The sequence below is a fragment of the Mytilus edulis genome, chromosome 1 (assembly GCF_963676685.1).
Source record: "Mytilus edulis chromosome 1, xbMytEdul2.2, whole genome shotgun sequence".
Taxonomy (NCBI): Eukaryota; Metazoa; Mollusca; class Bivalvia; order Mytilida; family Mytilidae; genus Mytilus; species Mytilus edulis.
The window spans coordinates 31,888,268-31,912,445 of NC_092344.1; the positions used below are offsets into that span (position 1 = coordinate 31,888,268).

The following is a 24,178-nucleotide window of genomic DNA, read 5'->3' on the forward strand; positions in this document are numbered from 1 at the left end:
CATTTGACCCCTATGTTCTATTTTTAGCAATGGCGACCATGTTTGTTGATAGATCAAAACTTCGGATACAATTAATAAACTAGATACCCTAAGGAACATTCAGTTAAAGTTTGGAAGTATTTGGCCTTGTAGTTTCAGAGGAGAAGATTCTTGAAAAAGTTTACGACGACAGACGACGGACGACGACAGACGCCAAGTGATGGCATAAGCTCACTTGGCCCTTCGGGCCATGTGAGCTAAAAATAAAAATGCAAAATACCCTTTGACAATAACACAATTTACAGCATTCATGCCATGTCCTTTTTCTGCAACACAGAATGCAAAATATCAATTTGCAATGAAAAATAAATACATTTACTGTTTTTAGAAAATTCTGTAATTTGCATCTATGTCGATATTGTCAAGATGTTAAGCTTTACATAGTTGGCATCCAAGTATCTCCATCCGTTAATTCATCTGCTTGCTGCATACCAGGGGTAACAGATCCTCGAGTCAGACCAAAAAATTTCTGTGGCGTCAGATTTTTTGTTGTTGCTGTAAATTTCCAACCCATATGATTTGTACATCTTCTGCAGTAAGCTATAGTCCAGGCATAACTGAAAAGCAGAAAAAAAACACAATTTTTTTTAATGGACTTTGAGCAGCATGTTGGCTTAGAAGTTATGTAACTGAAAAATCATAAACAGAAGAAATTAGAAAAAAGTGCTGTACAGATCTAGAATGCTCAAACCATTCAACTAATCTGGCATAATTTTGTAATTTGACTTGGTAATATTTCTGGTTAGTAAAATCTCCATTACCAAAACAATGAACCTTAAAGATTTGAAAATACACAAAAAAAAAATTTCTACGTCCACTCTGTGTTTTCGTCAATTTGTTTGTATTGTCTTTTTTTTTTGTCATTTTTTTTTGGTCATTTTTTGGTGGCATGTTTTTGTTTTTCTTTGGTTCTTATAACGTGACTCTGTACTTTAAAAGATCCCGTCAGTGTGGTATTGTTCTATTTTATGTCATTATGATATATTTCTATTATGAATTACAAAATAAGTTGAACCATAAATGTCAATATCATTCAATCGCGTAGTGGAATTAACTATTTGTGGATTTTTATAAATTCTATATATAACTTTTGGACTATTTTTAATCTCGGTCTATTTCTGAAATTTATTCTTACATACTTTAGATTTTTTAACCCTATATGCTAACATTGCCTATGTAAATTTTAATAAAATTGTTTGTATGCACATTGAACGACAAATCTATGTGACGTATAAAATTTTCTGACGTCAGACACACAAATCAATGAATGTGTGTAGATAGATGTTTTTGTGTTCTGTTAAATTGTTCCTTTTAAAATTGTTATATGATGATGACTGATGTACCCATATTTTGACTATTTTATTTATTGTGTCTGTTTAGTTAACGCATCAATGTAAATATCACGGAATTTGATGAGACTGTCATCAAAGTGAGAGGGTTAGCTCTATAAAACCAGGTTTAATCCACCATTTTCTACATTTTATATGCCTGTACCAAGTCAGGAATATGACAGTTCTTGTTCATTCGTTTTTGATGCGTTTTGTTATTTGAGTTTGCCATGTGATTATGGACTTTCCGAATTGATTTTCCTCTAAGTTCAGTATTTTTGTGATTTTACTTTTGTTAAATGTATGTTATTTGTATCCATCTGATGAGTTAATATAAAAAAGAAGATGTGGTATGATTGCCAATGAGATAATTGTCCACAAGAGACCAAAATGACACAGGCATTAACAACTATAGGTCAGTGTACGGCCTTCAACAATGAGCAAAGTCCATACCGCATAGTCAGCTATAAAAGGCCCCGATATGACAATGTAAAACAATTCAAATGAGAAAACTAACGGCCTTATTTATATAAAACATGAACGAAAAACAAATATGTAACACATAAACAAACGACAACCACTGAATTACAGACTTTTTCTACTGATTTTTATAGGTCGTTCTTATGTTGTTCTGTTACACCACTGTCCCAGGTTAAGAGGAGAGTTGGGATCCCGATAACATATTAAACCCTGCACATACTGTATGTATGTGCCTGTCCCAAGTCAGGAGACTGTAATTCAGTGGTTGTCGCTTGTTGATGTGTTACATATTTGTTTTTCATTCATTTTTTGTACATAAATTAGGCTGTTAGTTTTCTCGTTTGAAATGTTTTACATTTGTCATTTTGGGGCCTTTTATAGCTGACTATGCGGTATGGACTTTGCTCATTGTTGAAGGCAGTACAGTGACCTATAGTTGTTAATTTCTGTGACATTTGGTCTCTTGTGGAGAGTTGTCTACTTGGCCATTTATACCACTTTTTTATATTTCATATTATACATGTTATATATGATAGACTTGGAATACCTACTAAAATGAATATCAGATCTTAGATTAATACTTGATAAAGTAAACAAACATATTGCAAAGAGAATATATATTACCCTGGAAACCAGCTGTGTTCTTTTGTAGGTCTTCCCATTAAGTTGATATTCTGACTTTTATAAACAGTTAAAGTTTCATGCACATGTCCATGTGGATTTACATATGCACCAAGTGGACCTTCTAATGAAAGACTGAAGACATCATTGGTTAAAGCCACATGAGTTTTACATTCTCTACAGCATATCACAGAACACTGAAATAGATCATAAACTAAATATTAGAAACAGAAACTACAAAGAACAAGAATGTGTCCCAAGTACAAGGGTTGCCCCACTCGCACTATCATTTTCGATGTTCAGTGGACCCTGAAATTGGGGTAAAAACTCTAATTTGGCATTGAAATTAGAAAAATCATATCATAGGGAACATGTGTACTAAGTTTCAAGTTGATTGGACTTCAACTTCATTAAAAACTTTAACCTGAAGGGGGACAAACGGACGAATGAACGACGGACGAATGTATGAACAGATGGATGAACAAATGAACGGACGGACAAACGAACAGACCCACAGACCAGAAAACATAATGCCCCTCTACTATCGTAGGTGGGGCATAAAAAGAATTGAAGACAAAATGACTTATGCTGTTTTTGAAAATTTGCAAGTTCCCAACTGTTGAAATATTTTACCAAATTCAATTAATATTTTAATCTAAAGGCATAAATCCTAGAACATAAATTTGGTTATGTTTCAAGATGTCCTTTTTTGTTGCATTCCATTATTCATAGACATCATGTAAACAGAAATTACCAAATGAATTATTTAGGCTCCTTGGAGGTTCTACTTGCTTGTTTTTGTAATCAATTAGTTAGATTATTGTCTAATTAAGGTATACCCTTCCATACAACTAGCTTTTTCATATTGATAAAGCAAAATTTCTTCTTTGATTCTTTTTGTTCATTTATTCAGGGCTTATAATTTTAACAGTGGTAGATCCAGAAATTTCCAAAAGATGGGGGCACTCCAGTCACGCTTTAGTGATTTTCTAAATAATCAACAAAATTATTCCCACAAAAAGGAGGACCTTATCAAATTTTTTCAACCCATTCACAAGTTCTGATCCTCACAGATTTTACATTTATAGATATTTTTCACAAATTTTATTAATTGTTTCTCTGGAATTAAAATACTACATTTATAATTTTCCCCCTAAAATATTCAAAGGCAGTTATTCTAAATGCATGTAAAATTTCATCAAAATCTGAAATATTACCCAATTATATATTCTTTGCTGTTGACAAAATTCTGCATTTATTACAATCAAAAGTTATATCATTTGAAAGAAAAGATTTTTGTCTGCCAATAATTTTTGAACAGATAAGATTGTTTAGTGGTTGGCAGTAACAGTCATGTAAATAGGGATTCTCTCCCTGATAAGTAGTTATAATAAATATAACTTGAACAGTATGGATATAAACAACTCTATTAATATGGGAAGGCAGTAGCTTTACATTTTTTTGGTGCTTAAGGAGGCTCAAGGCTACAAAAATTTCAGTAAAATTCTGCCCATTTATATTTTCATAACAAATTTTATTTATTACACTATTAGTTGTTACTTTATGATATGATACAATAAACAACTGCGCCATGACCCATGATACACCCTACGTCTTGTGTGGAAGTTTTATCCAATAATCATAAATAGTTTCTGAGAAAGTTTTAAGCAATAACTTTATATAGTTTTTGAAATACGGCGGGACATGTGAAACCTTCCCCCACCCCCACACCCTGTTTTTTTTTACAAAAAACTAACAAGTAAAACTGTGAGCTACTGCTCACTGATGATACCCCCGCCGAAATATTTCGGTAAACAGGAAGTTGTCGAGTGATGAATCTGAAAACGCATCACACGGTATAACTGACTTATATAAACCCTGAAAACAAATTTCAGAATTCCTTTTCAAGTAGTTCCTGAGAAAAATGCGAAATTTTCAACTTGGCTATTATATGTAAAATGATACAAGTGTTCGGTAAACAGGAAGTTATCGTGTGATGAATCTGAAAATGCATTACACGGTATAACTGACTTATATAAACCCTTATACCAAATTTCAGAATTCCTTGTCAAGTAGTTCTTGAGAAAAATGCGACGAAAATTTTCCACTTGGCTATTATGTGTAAAATGATACAAGTGTTCGGTAAACAGGAAGTTGTCGAGTGATGAATCTGAAAACGCATCACACGGTATAACTGACTTATATAAACCCTGAAACCAAATTTTAGAAATCCTTGTCAAGTAGTTCCTAAGATAAATGCGATGAAAATATTCATGGGACAGACAGACTGACTGACAGACTGACGGACTGACGTACTGAACAGTATACCCCCCTTTTTTTCAAAGCGGAGGTATAAATATCACTTAAATAAAATTTTGAATCAAAACCAAAAACAGATCTTTAGATTAATATAACAAAGTGTGTAAAGTTTTAAGCAATAATCATCAATTGTTTTTGTGATATGGCACGACATGTAAAAAATCCTCCCCTTTTTTTTTTACAAAATACTCAATAACTCAAAAATAAAATTTTGAATCATCACCAAAAAGTATACAGATCTAAAGGTTGATATAACAAAAAAGTGTGTAAAGTTTAAAGCAATAATTATAAATCGTTTTTGAGATACGGTGCGACATGTAAAAAAACCTTTCTTCTTTTTTACAAAATACTCCATAACTCAAAAATGAAATTTTCAATCATCACCAAAAAGTAAACAGATATTAAGATTAATATAACTAAGAAGTGTGTAAAGTTTTGAGCAATAATCAAGAATCGTTTTTGAGATATGGTGCGACATGTGAAAACACCCCCGTTTTAGTTACAAAGTGCCATAACTCAAAAAGCTTTAATCTTATTTTCACCAAAAAGTATACAGATCATTTGACCATCATAAGAAACAATTATATTAAGTTTCATGAAATTTGGATGAGTCGTTATTAAGTTACGGTGCGACATGTTTACGCCGGACAGACAGACGGACAGACGCCGGACTTTGTATACCATAAAACGTCCCGTCAAAATTTTGACGGCCGTATAAAAATCAAGCAAAAAATCAATTTGTTTTGGCCCCAGAATACTTTTAAAATGTTTATATCATTGAAAAAGCTCCAAATTATCTCCCTTTGGTGCAAAAATGACATTTTTTTGCATTACATTTGAAATATATCAGTGACCTATATATTTTATAATTTTTTTCAAATAAAGCTGTTCTTAAACTAAACAATTGTAAAATTTAAGCGATTTCTGTAATTTAGTTCTTTTCTTATTTTGATATTACCTCTATTTCTCTTTATATTAGTAAAACAGAAAAAAAGTACCTTAACAAAAATGCATGCTTCTTTCGAAGTCAGATTGTGAGCTGAAATGAACGGTGACCCAATTTTAAAATTTTATTTTTCTACTAAGTTTATGATGAAGTTCATTCTTAGAAAAATATCGAAATCCTATATTTGAAACAAAAATTGATTTAAACCCGCAGACCCCCTTCAATCAAGAATATTTATTATCTCAAATAAAAATCACTGCTTCTTTTTAATGTCACAGAAAAATTGAAACAGGTTTCAGGTCACTATTTAGACCTCTATTTATTGGAAACACAATACATCTATTATACCTACCTTTTCCATTATACTTAAAGCACATCTTAATCTCTGTACAGCGTTATCTAAACTCAGTAAATTTAATATCTGGCTGTCGTCTAATGGAAGGTTGGATAAGTTGACAGTCTGGTCACTATTTAGACCTCTATTTATTGGAAACACAATATATCTATCATACCTACCTTTTCCATTATACTTAAAGCACATCTTAATCTCTGTACAGCACTATCTAAACTCAGTAAATTTAATCTCTGGCTGTCGTCCAATGGAAGGTTTTGACACACCCAATATGACAGTTCTATGGGATCATTTGTTAATTTATCTGCTTGTAAAGTTTCATTCCATTTATTTAGTTTTTGTTTCATTCTTTGTACTACTGATTCCTGAAACCAAAATAAGCACATTAATTTTCTCTTTTTCAACATCTCCTATATGTCATATACTGTGGATTCATTGAGGAAAACTTAAATTTTTGTTCATAATTGGTTTTATCGATATGCAACGTCAACATTCCCTCAGTAATAGGCAAATATATTATGACACTTTCTCTAATAGACAACTAGATTATTATATTTCGTCATAAATAGGCATATATATTACTACATTTCCTCTGACAGTAATAGGCAAAGAAATTACCACATTTCCTCAGTAAAAGGCCTACAACAACCCCTCAATAACAGACTTGGGGTAATTGTAATTGTAATCATTAATCAGCTGTAATTGATTACAATTTTTCAAGTAATCAGTGTAATCATTAATCAGCCAAAAATCTGATTACATGTAATTTAATTTAATCAATTACTTTTCAAAATACCCTGTAATCATGATTACTTTTTGATTACATTCTGATTACAATGAAAAAAATCTAAAATTGTATTTTTGGTTATTAAATGAACCTCTTTGTTCATATTTGATAAATTTTTAACATACTTAAATGGTTTGGTTACTTTAAGCTTGTCTACTTCAGTAAATACTAAACTGTTACAGTATTGAATAGTCATCATTAGCCTAAGCAGAGACATATAATACAATTATATACCTTTTATCTTGGTAAAAGATATTGTACATACATGTATATTCATCATTTTATAATGATCTTCATATTAATATTTGATAATAGCTGTTATATATTCAAGTAATACTTTTCTTTAACCCTGAATTATAATCTTTTGTTAATTTTTGTGATTTTTGTCAACTTTGAATTGACAGGTAGGAGACTAATTAAGGTTTGTTTTTATTGCAATTACCAATTGAGTATAGCTGTAGGGAAATATATATGATAAAAGATAAATCAGACATGAAAGTTTATCTAATTAGCACAAACTAAATTAAAAGTTGGACAAATATGTTGTTTAAACTTGTTTTTTGTATTTGGACTGGATGTGTAAAATGCAATGGTTTTTAGTACTTTAATACATATTGTTTACAATTTGATTAAACATTTCTATTAAAATTTAACATAGTTTTAACTGGTACAAATGTAACTTTATTTCTTCCATATTTAAACTTCCATAAACTGCAACTTGGAATACATATAAATTATGAAAGAGGTCAGAAGACAAACAAAAAAACTCTTGATTATGATATATCTTTATTAAATTTGCTTCAAAATAATTTAGAGATCATTGGTGATAAAGTGTAATGTATATATATGTAGTGAAATTTGGTGTTTATTTAAATAGATGACGTTTAATTTGAAGTTATCATTTTATAATTGAACCAAATAAAATACGTTCTCAAAAATGCTTTAGTTATATTAAACGTTTATTCATCCACATCATTCAAAATGTTTTGTTTTTACATTCATTGTAATCAGATGTAATCATGATTACTTTGCCAATGTAATCATTAATTTAATCAGATACTTTCAGAAATGATGTAATCATTAATTTAATTTAATCGTACAAATGACAAAGTAATTGTAATATAATCAATTACATTGAAAGTAATCGGACCCATCTCTGCTCAATAATAGGCAAATATATAATTAAATTCCCTCAGTAATAGTCAATAAACTGCTTCAAAAATGGACACAATAAGTCTGAATTTGGATTGTAATTAAATATTTGACATATTATAGGTATCTTACTAAATGTAATCAAAGAACTTGAAATCGGTTATATGAATTGAGTTTATATTCAGTTAAAGATTTCTTGCTGTTGTGCAATACACTGTGCTGTTTCGCAATACTTAGTAAATCAGTTGTCAGAATATAAACAATTAAATAACTTCTCAATGTCATATCAGAAATTTATGAAAAACTAAAGGGAGGCTATCCTTATAGATCTAAACCAGGCACCAAAATTTAGCGAAAACTGCTCGGTATTGTCCAAAAACTGGAAAATCCCCCTTTTTGATGATTAAAACCTAATAACTCTGAAACATTAAATCTAAAATTTCTAAAAATCAAAAGGGAGCTTACATCAATAGATATTAACAATTCACCAAAGTTTCATGAGAACTGCTGAAAGCATTTTAAAGTTATTGTCCGAAAACTGGAAAATCCCCCCTTTTTTAATGAATAAAACGCAATTACTTGGAAACACAAAATCTGAAATTTATAAAAAATCAAAAGAGAGCTCATATCAATAGATTAAAACAATCGACCAAAGTTTTTTGCAAATTGGAGAAAGCATTTTTGAGTAATTGTCCGAACTGGAAAACCCCCCTTTTTTAATGAATAAAACCCCATTTCTTGGAAACGTAAAGTCTTAAATTTATGACATAGATATATATAATTAATCAAAGTTTTATGCAAATTGGGTGAAGCATTATGAGTAAATGTCCGACATGTTGACGACAGATGAACGGACGGACAATGGTACACCATAATAAGTCCTGTAAACAGGTGTATAAAAACATTACTACATCCCCACATTAATAGGCAAATATATTTACTACATTCCTTGGTAAAAGGAAATAATATTACTACAATTCCTTGGTAACCGACAAACACATTCTCTCGGCAACACATATACATGTACATTGTACTTACTGGATCATACATTTTATAGACCCAAGGTGGCCACCATGTGTAATGTGCTGATGTGAACCTATTTATCTGAAAATGTAGAGCATGTTGTGTAAAATATGTCTATAAATAGTTGCTCTTGAAAGACCATTAATCATTAAGCATCCAAATATATCACTTTGGCTTTGTACTCAAATCTTATTCATTTCTTTACTTGACTATTTCCTTTTCCAATGCTTTATAATAACATGTATGCAATTAAAAATACATGTATTGAGATGGGAAATTAAACCAGAAAACTTTAATTTAAAAATTATGTCAGAAAGTTTTACATGAGAAAATATCAAACTGATTAATGATAATTTAAAATTAAGTGATTTTCATGTAACTAACCATCTTACTGCAAACACAAAATGAGATTAGAATCTATTATTTTTGCTTTACCTGTCTATTTTTTACATATGATACATTGGCAATGACCTTGCCCTCTCTGTCTACAGCTGTCTGTTCCATAGGATCCTGCTCTACAGGGTTACAACAAAACTTGCAGTGTGATGGTGGTCTAGCTCCCTCTAAAAATTCTGGTAACATTCTTTCTTTCAGTATTTTAACTTTTGCCATTAAAATTCTGTAATTAAGTTACATTCAATTAGTCTGAAACAAAACATGACTAAAAAAATGAAAATGTGGCGGTCTTAAAATTCGGATGTTGTTAGAGTTAAGTTGAAGGTTTCTTTTTTATTTGTTCTGTGCAGGTAAAATGCCACCATTAAATGTCCCTCTAGTAACTCTTGCCTCTATTTAAGGTGGTACCCAACACTTTCACTAAAATTAAATTGGCCTGTTTAATATTCATAAAATTTTGTCAAAGTATTTACTTTGACCCTTTAACAAAAATATAAAAATTTCAAAAATTTTGAACCAACCGTTTTGTCAGAAACATTACACTGGTTATATAGCAGTTTAACAAACAACAGGCTATTATTTGAACTTGGAATTATTTTTAATTATGGAATTTGCTTGATTTCTTGTTATTGAAATTTTCAATAAATTCCACGTTTATTCTGTACTGAAATGTTCTGTGCTGCGCACAACACTTTCTATTACAAAGAAAATAGTATTTTTCAATAGAATGTACTGTGCCGCGCACAACACTATCTAACCAAAATACATTGTATGGAAAGTGTTATTAACCACTCAAGAGATCATAATACAAAATATTTCATGGAATTTATCAAAAAATTTAAACACAAGAAACTATGCAAATTCCATAATTAAAAATAATTCCAAGTTCAAATAATAGCCTGTTAAACACCAATTTTAATCATTGAGAAGCTTAATATTCCTTTTACAACACAATATAATTAAAACATTTAGCTGACTTTACAGAGTTATCTCCCTGTAGTGTTAGGGATCACCTTAAGATATGTCACCATCAGTATAAAGGTTTTATGCAAAAATGTTACATATAAAACTTCTAAACATATTAATACCAAATCACTTGATTGCTTTAAAATATATTAATCATTTTTATTTAATATGTATTATCATAATTACCTTTAAACTAATGATTGAAACTTATTAACATTAACTGTCCTTAAGGTGGTACCCAACACTTTGACTAAAATTAATTTGGCTTGTTTAATTTTCATAAAATTTTGACAAAATATTAACCTTGACCCTTTGAAAGAAATATAAAAATTTCGAAAAACTTGAACAAATCACTGTCACGGAAAATTTCATTGGATTTTAATATAGCATTTTGACAAACACTAATTTTGATCATTGAAAAGCTCAATATTTCCTTAACAATAGAATGTGATTAAAACGCTTAGCTGTTTTTACAGAGTTATTTCCCTGTAGTGTTAGGTACCACCTTAATCAAATGAATGTAAGTCGTAATCATAAAAATGCCTATATAAAAAAAAAATTGCTAAGACTAACTTATAGGTCAGTCACATCAAAATTAAGACCTTGCTTGAAATGATCCCACAAAGTATAAATCATAACTTTATCCTTGCAACATGTTATAAAAGTAATGCAGTCCATGTTTGTCTCTCTGTAAGTAAGTAATCTACAGATATAGATACACTTAGTTATTTAGTTTACCCTGTATTAGTCCTTCTTGACTCCACAACTTTAAATCTCTGTCTTCCCTTTGCCATTAGACTGGCTGAAGATAGTCCTGTCTGGTCGTCTGTCTCGTCTTTATATGAAAATATCTCAGCTGTTGTACCTATGTTTGCAGTAGTTGGTGATCCTTCTTCATTTTCTAAGTACCTGAAATAAAAAAAGACTCACACTTACAATATATATATAGCACTGGCAAAAACTCAAATTAAAAGTGATGTCAATAGCAAATGTAGAATACTTTATCCTACAAGAGATGCTACCTGAAAATTTAGTTTAAAATAAGCAATTTTCAAATATGTATCTTCTGACTTATGACTAGGCCTATTGTTTGTATTTTTTAATTCAAATAGTTTAACTAAATACATTATAAACATAAAACACCTAAATGTGTTTTATGTTTTTCAATAAGCATATAATTACTATAAATGTATATATCATTTTTACCCAAAATAAAGATAGCTGAGCCTGTTGAAAAGTTTCCATATTATTGGGGGACCCATCAGAGTTCAACACCCTTGATGATAAAAATGACTGAACATCAGCTGTATTCCATGGCACATTATATATCTTTTTTAAATGTACCTGGTTACCACTTAACAGATTAATCATTAGTAAAACAATAGTGGAGCAGGAACTGCCAACCCTTCCATAATTCTTCATTGTTTTTTATTTCTGTCCTCCCTCTCTCCACTTTTATTTGCTCCAGGTGTATAATATCAAGCTTCTCGCTATTTTGTTAACAATAAACTGTATTTTTTTAATTGTTTTATTGTTTTATTTACTTTCAATAGATTTTAAAGTAGCAGTTGGAAGTTATGTTATTATGCAGTCAAAGGAATTTCAAGAAAGAATAAAGTATGAATTTTTTACTTATGTAAGTAAAACAAATCTGAATGGTTAAGGGATACAACTTTATCTCCAAATTAGTTAACCTGTACAAGAAAATTAAAAAAAACATCTGCATAAGTATTTTACCTGACTTTCATACTTGTAGATTGTACATGTGTATTCTAATTATTGTTTATTCTGATCACAATACATACCTGATTTTCATAACTATGCTACATGTATATACATGTAGCTAGGAATTCTAATAACTTTCCATGTAAAAATAAAATTTCTAGTAATTTCTTTACCTATATGCTACCACACCAAATGTTTTATCTGAATCCTTCACTTCTTTCATCATGGCAACTACATGTTGATGAAACAGAGTGAGTGGTATTGTTTGACCAGGAACCAGTACCATTCCTGGTAGTTTTATCAATGGCAGAGACACCAGTCCATCCTCATCATATATGGTTCTTCCACTGATATCTTCTAAGTCATCACCAAGATACTGAAAAGAAATTTATAATTTAACAATAACCTCTAAGATCATGATCTGATTTACTGATTGTGTACCATGAAGTGAAATATTGAATGTTAAATGTACTGTCAGTCAGGGGTACTACTTGAAGAAGTAAAAAAAAATATACACATATAAGTAAATTATAATGTTTGAATAATCTCCCCTTAATTTTCTCAAAAAATTTACTTATACAAGTAATTTTGTTTAACAATCCCACAAAAATTCTCAAGTTTTGAGATGTAAAATCATACCTTTAATGATTTTTCCCAGGTTAGCTCATAGTTTTTAATTAGAGTTCAATGTTTCATCTCATTAATTCAACAAAGAAACTGATTGCGCAAAGATCTTAAGTATTTGCGCAAGGTCTTCAAAAATTGCTCCTTGGCGGCTTGTAAATGAGCAGTGTTTTGAAGATTACAGACAAATGGGATTTTCATTGTCCATGAAATTACACAAAAATGATTATAAAGACATCTGCAAAGGGCAGACAATTTATAATTCTATTAGAGCAAAGAAATCCTAAGAATTCAAGAAAAGAAGATAGGATGACTTTTTTACTTGTGCAAGTAAAAACATCTAAATGTCTAAGGGACATAACAAAGCCAATTTTTTTTTACACCTATACAACTAAATAAAATTCACTTGTACAAGTATCCTACAAATTAACTTATATGTGTATATTTATTTTTACCTCCTCAAGTAAATAAAAATTACTTGTTAAAAGTAGTACCTCTGACTGACTGTGATGGCTGTTGTCTTTACTTGACTTACAAAATGTACATGTTCTAAATGGGTACCATGCAGTGTGGAAGTATCAAATGTTATTGACTTTCCCTGTCTCACTGAGTGTATGCTATGTGGTAAAGTATCAAATGCTATGGACTGAAGTCATGGTAGTCTTTATCTGACTGACTGTCAGAGTGTGAAGCAGGTAGTGAAGTATCAAATCTCATGTAAGGTAGTCTTTATCTGACTTACTGTCAGAGTGTGAAGCAGGTAGTGAAGTATCAAATCTCATGTAAGGTAGTCTTTATCTGATGTACCATGCAGGCAGTGTAGTTTCAAATATTAAATGGACTATTGTCTTTATCTGACTTACTTAGTGTGTACCAGGCAGTAAAATATTAAATGTTAAATTTACTGTAGTCTTTATCTGACTTACTGAGTGTGTACCAGGAAGTGAAGTATCAAATGTTATAGACTGTAATCTTCTTGTATTATTGGTATTTTCTCCATTACTATTTTCCTCATCATCTTCCTTTTCTTCATCAACATCTATGTTCTGTTCCTCTACATCATTGTCATCATCATCATCATCACTGCTGCTGCTGTCTGCAAATTCAAAGTATGAATTAGTGACATTTACATTTAATATATATTTTTGTACATGTACCTATAATTTCACTTTATATTCCTATGGGTTGAAGACCTTTCGGTAATGTCTCTCTTATCTGTTTTGGCATGTTTGGCATGTTTGGCTTGGCATATTAATATAACAAAAATTTCCACAATATTGTATATTTATTTCTATGTCTTTTCCTTCCCTAAACACATATGTGTATAGAAGATTATTAGAATAGGCCACAATAACAACCGTTCTGCAGCTAAAAAATGACAAATAAAATATAAGTTGTATAACAAATGCTTAGAGAATAGGCCCCTTTACAGTAATTGCAGCCATGTTGAATAGGGGGCAGGTTGTCATAATGGAGGCACATTTGGACATGTGAAATGGTATGAAAAATATGGGAAAACATCATTGAAATAGAGCAGTTGCTTGGAAATACACATATAATTTCCCATACTTTCATATTATTTTCCACCTCTATTAAAAAAAATATGCCCCTATTCTGGCTGCAATAACCATGAAGTGTTAGCTAGGAAGTTCACTTGTCAACATGGTCAATGTTCATAAACAACCTTTCATGTAAATTACATTTAACGACAACAGGTTATATACAATGTTACATGACTCGCCACAGGCATATGTCATAATGATATCATTATTAGTTAAAAAAAGTTTGTGAGTGTTTAACCCTCCTTTAAACCTTCTAGGAGATATTATTGGGATGGGGGGGGGGGGGGGGGAGGAGTCTGACCCTGGATCCGCCCTATTGTTTTGTCAGATTCCTGTATCCTGCTTTTCGTTGCCATTATAGGGCGTGTAATTTCCCATTTCCAGCTTGACTTCGTTTCCCATTTTCATGCTTAATCATTTAACTTTCATATGTCAGGCTTAAAAAATCGGCCTGTCCTGCTTCGCGCATAGCAGAGGCAGATTTAGAGGGTTTTACAAAAAACTTGGTTGCTTATATAGGGATTCACTGATGCATGACTGGAGCGGGCAGACAGTGGGCCCCTCTTATGAATATTTCTGGATCTGCCACTGCATAGACCCCGATAAGACCCACCTTCATTGCCCTTAGACAGTGGTTTGATAGAACAAACATACATGTCTAAATTGTAGATTGTCATGTAGAAATGTATCAGAATTACCGCTATGAACTTCTTGAACATTAAAAATATAAGGTAAATTTCCTGATAAACTATTGGCTAAATATTATAATAAGCTTTGATATAAAATTGTTTACATTTTTTAGCTTCTTGTTTACATATTTTATACACTATTTGCATATTCAAAAATGATTTATTTGAGCGTTGCAGAACCTGTCCGTGAGTATATTTTGCATATTTTTATCTGGAAACAAAAAACTAAGCAAACCTTCATCGTTTTCTACGTTGTTTATAACATTAATCCCAAGAAGTGGCAGAAATTCATCTGCCATGGTTTACTTTCATTTTCCACAAAACTCCAGAAAGTTTCCGAAAAAAGAAAGCCACATGACGATTTTGTCCAATCAAAAAGAAAGTCGTGTAAAATAGCACTTCCGTTGCTAAAAATAAACCAATCTACAACATCCTGTCACTTTTGGTCAGAAGATTGACAGGTGAACCTCGTTAAACTGTGTAAGACGATAAACAGATTTAAAGACTCAAGAGAAAAGGTAAATAGTTGTGTAAACTTTTCATTTATATATCTTCCTTGGTATCAAAACTTAAAGAAACAAAAACAACATCATATTTTATGTCAACATTCATCAGATATTGAGATAATCATTTTGAACTTCAGCATGTTCAGAAATGATGAAATTCTACTTTTAAGCTGAGTCCAAATTCTTAAATATCACGTATTGTAAGTTTTTTTTTAATGATTTCTTTAAGTATTTCCTTTCAATTTAGATTATATTAAAACAACATAGAAAAACAACATTTTCAAACTCCATGTTTACATATGATATCAATGTCAAGCTAAATGAGAGAAATGAAATCTTACAGGTATTAATAATGAACAGTCTTATACCATGCTCAGTGGCCAAGAGGTCTAAGTAGTTACTACTGTAATCACTAGCCAATCAACACTGAGATTGTGAGTTTGAACCCTGTTTTTGCAGGTGCAACCGACTCCAATCTCATTTGACTAGGATTGTCAGTTTTCCTATCTAAGATCAGTGATTTTCTCTGGTCACTCCGGCTGTTAAAACACCAAAAATCAATCTAGAAATACATACAGATCATGAGATGAGACATACATGTATCTGTTTCATCAGTTTACATGTTTATTTGTAACTGTTGAGATTGTGTACTGTAAGTGTATTGAATACAAACTAAATGTATTGAAAATTGTTGTCAATCGTGTTCCCTTGGGCCCATAATTGGTTATAAATAATTGTATGCTTACAAATTTAAATGACTAATTGTTTTATATACCTTTTCAGAAATTTCATTATGAAGTGTGATAACCTGGTTTTTCTGTCTGCTTTATGCAGTGTGTATGTGACTCATTTAGTACTGTGTGGAAAAGACTATTATGAAATTCTTGGTGTGAAGAAAAATGCAACTGATAAACAGATCAAAAGAGCATTCCGTAAACTTGCAATAAAATACCACCCAGATAAAAACAAAGAAAAAGATGCAGAGGAAAAGTTTAGAGAAATTGCAAAAGGTACGTTATACATGTACTGTGTACATTTGCATGATTTGATTTGCCTTTTTTAAAACTGTATAGTAATATGAAACTACGCAATAGTACGGTAATTATAATACAAATATACAAGTGGGGTACATTTGTACAAAATGTATAAGCATATCTATTTACATTAACATCATGTATATTATAGATTAGTGTACATGTACATACAAATAATTCATACACTCATGAGTGTATCATGGTACAATGTACAAGTATGTACTTGTACCCAGATGGAAGGTATTTATATATAAATTCATAAACATCTTATATATATGGCAACTGCATTACTTACAATATGAACGTAATTTACAAGAACAAATTTATATCAAATAATTCCTAGAATATACTGTACATGTAAATTAAATTTTGTACATTGTGTACATGTGTCAGTTAGTATTGATTTTAGTGTAGTAGTGTAAAAAAAAATGCTGGAGGTAACAAAAAGTAGTTTCTTAGACATCACAACAAGCAAAATGTCAACATGGTTAATGTTTAAAAATGAAAAAAATCCTTGTCCTTATGCATGTTTTGAATCGATAGATAAGAAGAATTCCAAGAGAGTGAAAGACACAGTGAAAATACTCCATTCCTTGTGATGCAGACTGTTCTTTTTTGAACTCACTAGTCATGCTAGTCAGAAGTCCTTTTTGAAATTCAGAATAATTAACAATGTATATTGTAATTAACTGATTAGTACAATGTACACTTTTGTTTTCTGCACACCAACATTTTAAAGTGTCAAACATGTCATTTTCTGGAACAGTTTATGTTGAACTGAAAAAAAGAACAAAGACGAATTACAATTTTTTTTTAATGATGAAATGTTGCAAATTCATCTTGTTTTTATGTTGAATATTAAAGACTGATCATGACAAAATGAAGTATTTTTTTTAACCTTTTGATCCTGTTAATGGTGATGCATTATCCCCATGATCATTGGTGTATTCAATGTACAATGTATTTTATTAACCATAAATCAATGTTACTTCAAAGTGGCACCTTTACATTTAAAGAAAACTGTAACAGAGCATGGCCAAAAGTATTCATCATTTGTAAAAATTTCCCACTACAAAATGTACATTTGTACATATTTCAAATAAACTAATATTTATTTTTGCCATTTCTGGTCAAATTTTAATCAGCTTACATCATTTACATATATGTAGCTATAGCTTGGTATATTGTCATGATTGTACAATGTACATGTACTAATATAGACAATAGAAGCTGAATTGTCACAGACATATTTGTTTATATTTTTGTCCTGGAACATTATCATTTTCTGATGACATGATTTGTTCATGAAATTGCTACAATTTATTACATGTTTTTGTACATGTACATGTACATGTATATATATTTAAATTTCAACCAAATTAAATTGTAAAGAAAATACACTGTAGTTTAATATACATGATATACATCGTCATATCATTTGTATCATGCGAAAAATAAAAAGAATTGATGAAAAGACTACATGTCCATGATGTACATTTGTACATGAACAAATATTTACATGTACAATGTATATAATTCTGTGTCTTTTAATGGCTGCATGGTTTGTAAAAATCCAGATACAAATTTAAATGCCTTCAAATTTTTTTTAAGAAAGGTGTCTATCATGTCTATATTTGAAATGTACAGCAAAAAAAAGGCAGGTGACGAATACAATATGGTTATAAACTGTACTTGAAAATATTAATCCTTTATTTTCAAAACAAGAACATCTGTTGTTCTACTTTTCCGTATGGCAACCATTAATCCAATAATAAATATTTTTATGCTTTCTAATACATGTTAATGTCATAAAAATTATTATGACGATTTATGCGCTCTTAAAAGGGAATCATTTACGCTTTATTTAATTCAGACATGTCAGAGGATTTAAAATTTTTCTCAAATATTATAGAACGATAATTTGATATCCACAAGGCATAAATCAACATGGTCACATACAGGCTGTATTATGATTTTACATTACATGTTCATGTACAACATGTACAATGTATGTATACATTTGTAATGAACATATAAATATTGCCTCATTGAAATGTGGTATGAATCATAATGCCAATGACAACAATATTCCATAAATGTATCTCTTATCCATCACAGACCAAAAAAAAACAATCATGGGCACTGTTAGGCCTTCAACAATGAGTAAACCCCATAAGAATCAAATTCTAAGTTTGATTTAGATTTAACTTCATTGCTTTATTAAATGAAGATAGCCTTTATAAAATTGACAGAGACTCATCTTATTTTGTTATCTGTATGTACAAATGTTGTATATGATGAACATTTATGTACATGTTTACGTTGTCAACATAAATTTGTTCCCCTTAACAGAAATTCCCTTAGAATGTTTGTTATAAACAGTTGAAACAAATATTCTATATCCTTTATTCTAGAGTTAAGAACAAATACAGTAATATTTGTTCCAGCAGTAATAATGTTAGAGAATATTTCTTCCACTTGGAATATATATATTATATTATGAAGGAACTTCTTTTTCATGACAAAATAACATCAGTTTTGCAATGATTCATGAAGTAGATATTAACTTGTGAAAAAAACCAATAAGAATAAAAATAAACAACATGTATTGTACAACTTGAATTGAGTATTGTTACATATTATACATTGTAGCTATAGATTTCATTAACTAAGAGAACATATATGCAGTAATATTGAGCTATTTAATATTTCATGTTATACTTTATTTCTTTTTCAGCATATGAAGTATTGTCAGATACAGACAAAAGAAAGAATTATGACCGATTTGGTGACACTGAAGATGGGCATCAAGGACAAGGAGGCAATGGAGGATATGGTTTTGATTTCGATTTTAATGACTTTTTCAAAGGTTTTGACCATGCTTTCAAAGATCATAAACAACATGAACAAGGGCATCACAATGCTGATGATCATGAAAGCTTTACCTTCCATTTCGGACAAAATGGGGGCAGTTTTAATTTTGGTGATTTATTTGAGGACGATGATGATAATAGTAATGGTGACGATAGCATTTTTAAATTTGGTGGTTTTGATGACGATATGTTTGGAGGAGGAGGTTTCCACAACATGTATGATGAAGAATCTAACGGTAGACATCAACAGCATTACCATACCCACAATAGAATGCATGACCATGTGCATCACAACCATCAAAAACATATGCACAATATGCACAACATGCACAATGCACACAGACCTAGACATAATCAGCACAATACAGAAACAATGCATACAATGAGATCTTCAGGTAAAATTTACTCACACAGCTTTTAACCTCTATAGTTATTCCATATTTTTATACCGCTACTGTTTGACCTCTGTCCTTCCATCCATTAGCCCTCTGTCAGTATGTCCATCCATCTCATGAATATTTTTCGTAGCATCTTTCTCAGGACTTACATCATAAGGATTTCTGAAGTTTGGTTTCAGGGTTTATACATGTTATATTCATTGTACATGATATAAGTCAGCTATATCATGTTATAAGTTTTCAGATTCATCACTAAACAACTTCCTGTTTACCCAACACTTCTATTAATTTAGACATGTTAGATATAAAAGTAAAGTTGAAAATTTTCATCACATTTTTATCAGGGACTACAACAAGGATTTCTGAAATTCAGGGTTTATATCAGATTTATCACTCAACAAATTCCTGAGCAGGTGGGGGTATCATCAGTGAGCAGTAGCTCGGATCTTCACTTGTTTTACCTTTTATCATATTTATGAATTAAAGTACAAATGTATGAAAAAATATCGGTTGATTTACTTAATTCCCTTTGTAAAAGTTGAAACATTTTGAAACATTTTATTTCACTAAAGGCCTCACATGAGGCGTGATAGTACAACAATATAACAAATAAGAAATAATGCATGATCAAACATATTTACAAATGCATGAATAAGTTATACCACAAAAAATTCTGTAATGCTTCTAAGAGTTTACAAAATTAAATACATGAAATAAAGGTACAATGTACATGTATGATATGGCAATGTTCTCCCTTCAAATTTCATATAGTATTTCATTCCTTGTAAATATGGAATTCAATTAGCATGTTTGTTATATTTATGTTATAATTGTGGTAAATTATAAGTAAATATTACAAATGTAAATAGTCACAAATTTTGAAAAACACGATTTTTACTAATATTTCATTGAAAACTGATATGTACAATGTAGGTAGTAAAGATATTCCAACTTGGTTTGATTCGAGTTTTTAACAATTATTGCTCAAAATACCAATTACTAAGGCCAAATAAAAAATAGGTGTGTTTTCTATTTCCTTACCTACCTGATATTTTTAGCTTAGAATTAGCCTACTTGATTTTTTTTTCTCATTTTTCAATAAGCACTGTTAAAGTCAGAATTGCCCTCCCATAGACTCAATGTAAAAAAAATTGTAAAATAAAAACAATTCTCTACCTACCTCCCCTTTTTTTCAAAGATGTAATATTAGGAGACACACATACTGTACTATATTATTTGGCCTAAATATAATATAGAAAGTGTTTGCATTGAGTTTGAACAAATCTTTTTTTTAAAAGCACCTGTAATAATTTTTGTGTCTCACACAAACATGACAGAAAAATTCCTTCATTTACATGTAGTTCAAAATATACTTATTAATTTATTCAACAACAGAATTCCTTTTAGTGAGAAGAGCAAAAAGGAAATTTCTGTAGATTAATTATTTAATCTAAATATTTGTATTTACTAATTATTTAATTTAAATATTTGTATTTACTTTATATATATTTATTTTAAAATACACAATCTTTAATATTTTATTTTTTTACAGGTGGCAGAACATGTAGAACAGTAACACAGAGAGTAGGAAATATGGTCACAACACATACAGAATGTTCCTAGTATATAAGGGAGATAATTGTTATAGGGGAGATAACCTCTGTTTTATCTGTGATATTCTGACAGATGAACTGCAGCAACATTTCCTGAATAACCTGTAAATTGTATTGCAAAGACCCTGTTCAGTTTTTAGCTCCTGTTCATGTGTTCAACTGTTATATATTTTTATTATTTGCAAACTTTATCAGGGATGTGGTTCACTGACAACATTTCATGTGAGCATTTTACATTGAACAAATAATTAAGTTGCTTCTTAATTAAAAAAAAATGTTTCATCAATTACTGTACATGTGTTTAACAATGTTGAAGATTATTTTTTATCAAATAAGTTTAACGCTAAACTTTCTGTATTGCTTTGGGAAAAGGTGTTAATCTGTCTTAACCTTTAACATACTAACTAAGAGGTTGGAAAGGAACTCATTCAAAAGTCACTTGAAGGTACAAATGTATTTTCATCTTTAAATATGCCTTTACTTTCTAGCTGAAAAATCAGTATTATTCAGACTAACAAACATATGCTGTTCTATAAACTCATCTTTGTTTATATATGTCAATCATGATTGGCATATGCATTCTGCATATTCAGGCCAGGGAACAACTAAAATGGGTTATTTAAATTTTTAAATCTCTGGTTTAAAATAGATTGAATTGGATCTTATTAAAATTAATAGATTTGAAATTCACTTGTTTAAGTAATTTCCCTGACTGATATGTGTAAGGACATGAGGAAGTTAAGAAATGAAGTCAATCTCTGTGTTACAACTCAACACATTCACTGGAAGTTTGCTTTAGTAATGCTTGCCAAATTTGTTATCTTTTCCAATTTATAATAAAGACTCAGTGAAACATTGATTGTATATAAAGTAATGAGGTGTGTGCCAATAAGACAACTTTCCACCAGAGACCAAATGATGTAGATATTATTGTTGGTGTGCATAAATTCCAGTGCTCTCTGTTTCCAAACTAAAACTGTAATGTCAAGTTTAATATATTTGTCATGATCAACTAGGTAATATGTGTTTTTTTGTTTTGTCTTAGATATCTGCGAACCATTATTGTCAAATAGTGCTTGTTTAAACACTTGCATACTAATTCATTATTTAAAAAAAAGAAGTTTAAAACACATTTATCTCATGTATGGTGGTTCAATTTTATTTTGTTATAATTATATGTCATGTTTAAGTGTAAATGTTAAACATTTATTATGTCATAACTATTTATTGTTTTATTGATTGTTTGTGTACATGTGTGATTGATTGATTGATTGTTGCTTGAATTGCTTAAGGTAAAGTGGTAGTTTAATTGATTAAAAAACTAGTCTTGATATTATAATTATTTGTAAAAAAAGAAATGAAATAGTGAGTGTATAACTCCAAAAAAGTAGTTTAAAAGTAAAAGTATATGTTTGGAAAAATTGTATCTTGACTACATTATTTAGTAATTGAAATACTACTTGTAACTTGGGAATTAAGCTGGTCTAAGCTTACAACTATGTTAAAGCTCAGATCAGCATAAGAACTAAGATAGCAACATGACTATCTAGGTAAACTTTCTTTAACAAAAGCTAAGGAAGATAATAAATATTTTACTAGATTATAAGAACTACAAGAATCTTATGAAATTATCAAATGGTTGTTAAGCACCTTTATATTTAACAATAACATGAAATAAAACAAATATATCTGTACATCAGCAAGCATATTTACCAAAAATATATTTTATTACAAGTTATATGTGAACACATAGAATTGTTTCTATACCAGTGAATAATAAGAATTGTTGTAACTGCAAACAATATTTTGCCAAGTTTAAATCTTTTGTTGCATTATTATGTATAGAAATGTTGATATTGTTAAAATCCGATGTCTTTCATTTAGATTGTCAGTAAATACAGATTTTTCTTCATCAGAACTCTATTGTTGAGTAGTTTGAAATTCGAACTATCTAAAACCTATTGGGGGTTTATTTTTACAGAATTTACATAACACAATTTCTAGGGCCTAACATATTATCATTTTTTTTTCTCTATTTTTCTTGTTCTTTCTTTTGATCCTCTTAAAAAAAGGATATTCTTTTGATTTTATCTGAAATATGAAAATAAAAAAACTCCAATTTTTTTTTATGTAAATGTCTGTCCATCATTCTTGATATATTGTGTCTTGTAAACTAATCATGTGACAAAAGGTCTTCCTGATTTTGAAAGTGCTTTCCATGGGTTCCATCACTTCCATGTACATTTCAATGGGATTGCCCTTAATCTTTTTGCTTACCCTTCCGGAGCACCTGAGATCACCCCTAGTTTTTGGTGGGGTTCATGTTGTTTATTCTTTAGTTTTCTATGTTATGTCATGTGTACTATTGTTTTTCTGTTTGTCTTTTTCATTTTTAGCCATGGCGTTGTCAGTTTGTTTTAGATTTATGAGTTTGACTGTCCCTTTGGTATCTTTCGTCCCTCTTTTTTTTTAATAATGCAAACTACAACAACACATATGAACTATACGAACTCAAATAATTGTTCAGTAACTTCAGTATACTATCTTATGAATTATTTTGGTTTTTACTAGGGAAAATGTATAAGAGAAACCACAAATTAAGGGATTTGTTTTATTTGTATTTACTGATAATATTTAAATATTTACTCATTCACTGAATCATATCATTGTAAAAAGATCAACATTCACCATTTTTCATTTTAAAATAATGGTGCTGTTATTTTGTTGAAATAAAATTCAAAAATA

General features: G+C 30.1%; 2 protein-coding genes across 8 annotated transcripts; one reads left to right on the forward strand and one right to left on the reverse strand.

The window, feature by feature from the left end:
- Nucleotides 1-283: 283 nt before the first annotated feature.
- Nucleotides 284-15,379, reverse strand: LOC139529779 (protein cereblon-like). Its single transcript, XM_071325667.1, has 9 exons — nt 15,245-15,379; nt 13,685-13,854; nt 12,308-12,510; nt 11,148-11,318; nt 9,483-9,666; nt 9,063-9,128; nt 6,250-6,450; nt 2,472-2,665; nt 284-596 (listed from the first exon to the last, which is right to left on the reverse strand). The coding sequence occupies exons 1-9, from the start codon at nt 15,306-15,308 to the stop codon at nt 416-418; spliced, it is 1,434 nt and encodes a 477-aa protein (XP_071181768.1). The 5' UTR covers nt 15,309-15,379; the 3' UTR covers nt 284-415.
- A 19-nt stretch (nt 15,380-15,398) lies between these two features.
- On the forward strand, nt 15,399-24,178 carry LOC139529784 (dnaJ homolog subfamily B member 9-like). 7 transcript variants are annotated; one of them, XR_011665892.1, is made up of 5 exons: nt 15,407-15,527; nt 16,299-16,525; nt 19,287-19,817; nt 21,373-23,745; nt 23,845-24,178. XR_011665892.1 is itself a non-coding variant. In XM_071325681.1 (4 exons), exons 2-4 carry the CDS (start codon nt 16,309-16,311, stop codon nt 21,441-21,443), a joined length of 819 nt encoding a protein of 272 aa, XP_071181782.1. In that variant the 5' UTR covers nt 15,399-15,527; nt 16,299-16,308; the 3' UTR covers nt 21,444-24,178. The 7 variants fall into 7 exon arrangements, 2 of the variants coding, with proteins under 2 accessions (XP_071181782.1, XP_071181807.1); XR_011665894.1 differs by having other exon boundaries at nt 15,416-15,527; nt 23,855-24,178; XR_011665893.1 differs by having other exon boundaries at nt 15,416-15,527; nt 21,373-23,689.

Excerpts from the sequence above, each read along its gene's own strand:
- LOC139529779 (XM_071325667.1), bottom strand. The coding sequence starts at position 15,308 with ATGGCAGATGAATTTCTGCCACTTCTTGGGATTAATGTTATAAACAAC. Across the intron at positions 11,319-12,307 it reads TTTGGTGTGGTAGCATATAG|GTACTTAGAAAATGAAGAAG; the intron begins GTAAAGAAATTA and ends TTTTTATTTCAG. Across the intron at positions 9,129-9,482 it reads CATATGTAAAAAATAGACAG|ATAAATAGGTTCACATCAGC; the intron begins GTAAAGCAAAAA and ends CTACATTTTCAG.
- LOC139529784 (XM_071325681.1), top strand. The coding sequence starts at position 16,309 with ATGAAGTGTGATAACCTGGTTTTTCTGTCTGCTTTATGCAGTGTGTAT. Across the intron at positions 16,526-19,286 it reads GTTTAGAGAAATTGCAAAAG|CATATGAAGTATTGTCAGAT; the intron begins GTACGTTATACA and ends TTTCTTTTTCAG. Across the intron at positions 19,818-21,372 it reads GCATACAATGAGATCTTCAG|GTGGCAGAACATGTAGAACA; the intron begins GTAAAATTTACT and ends ATTTTTTTACAG.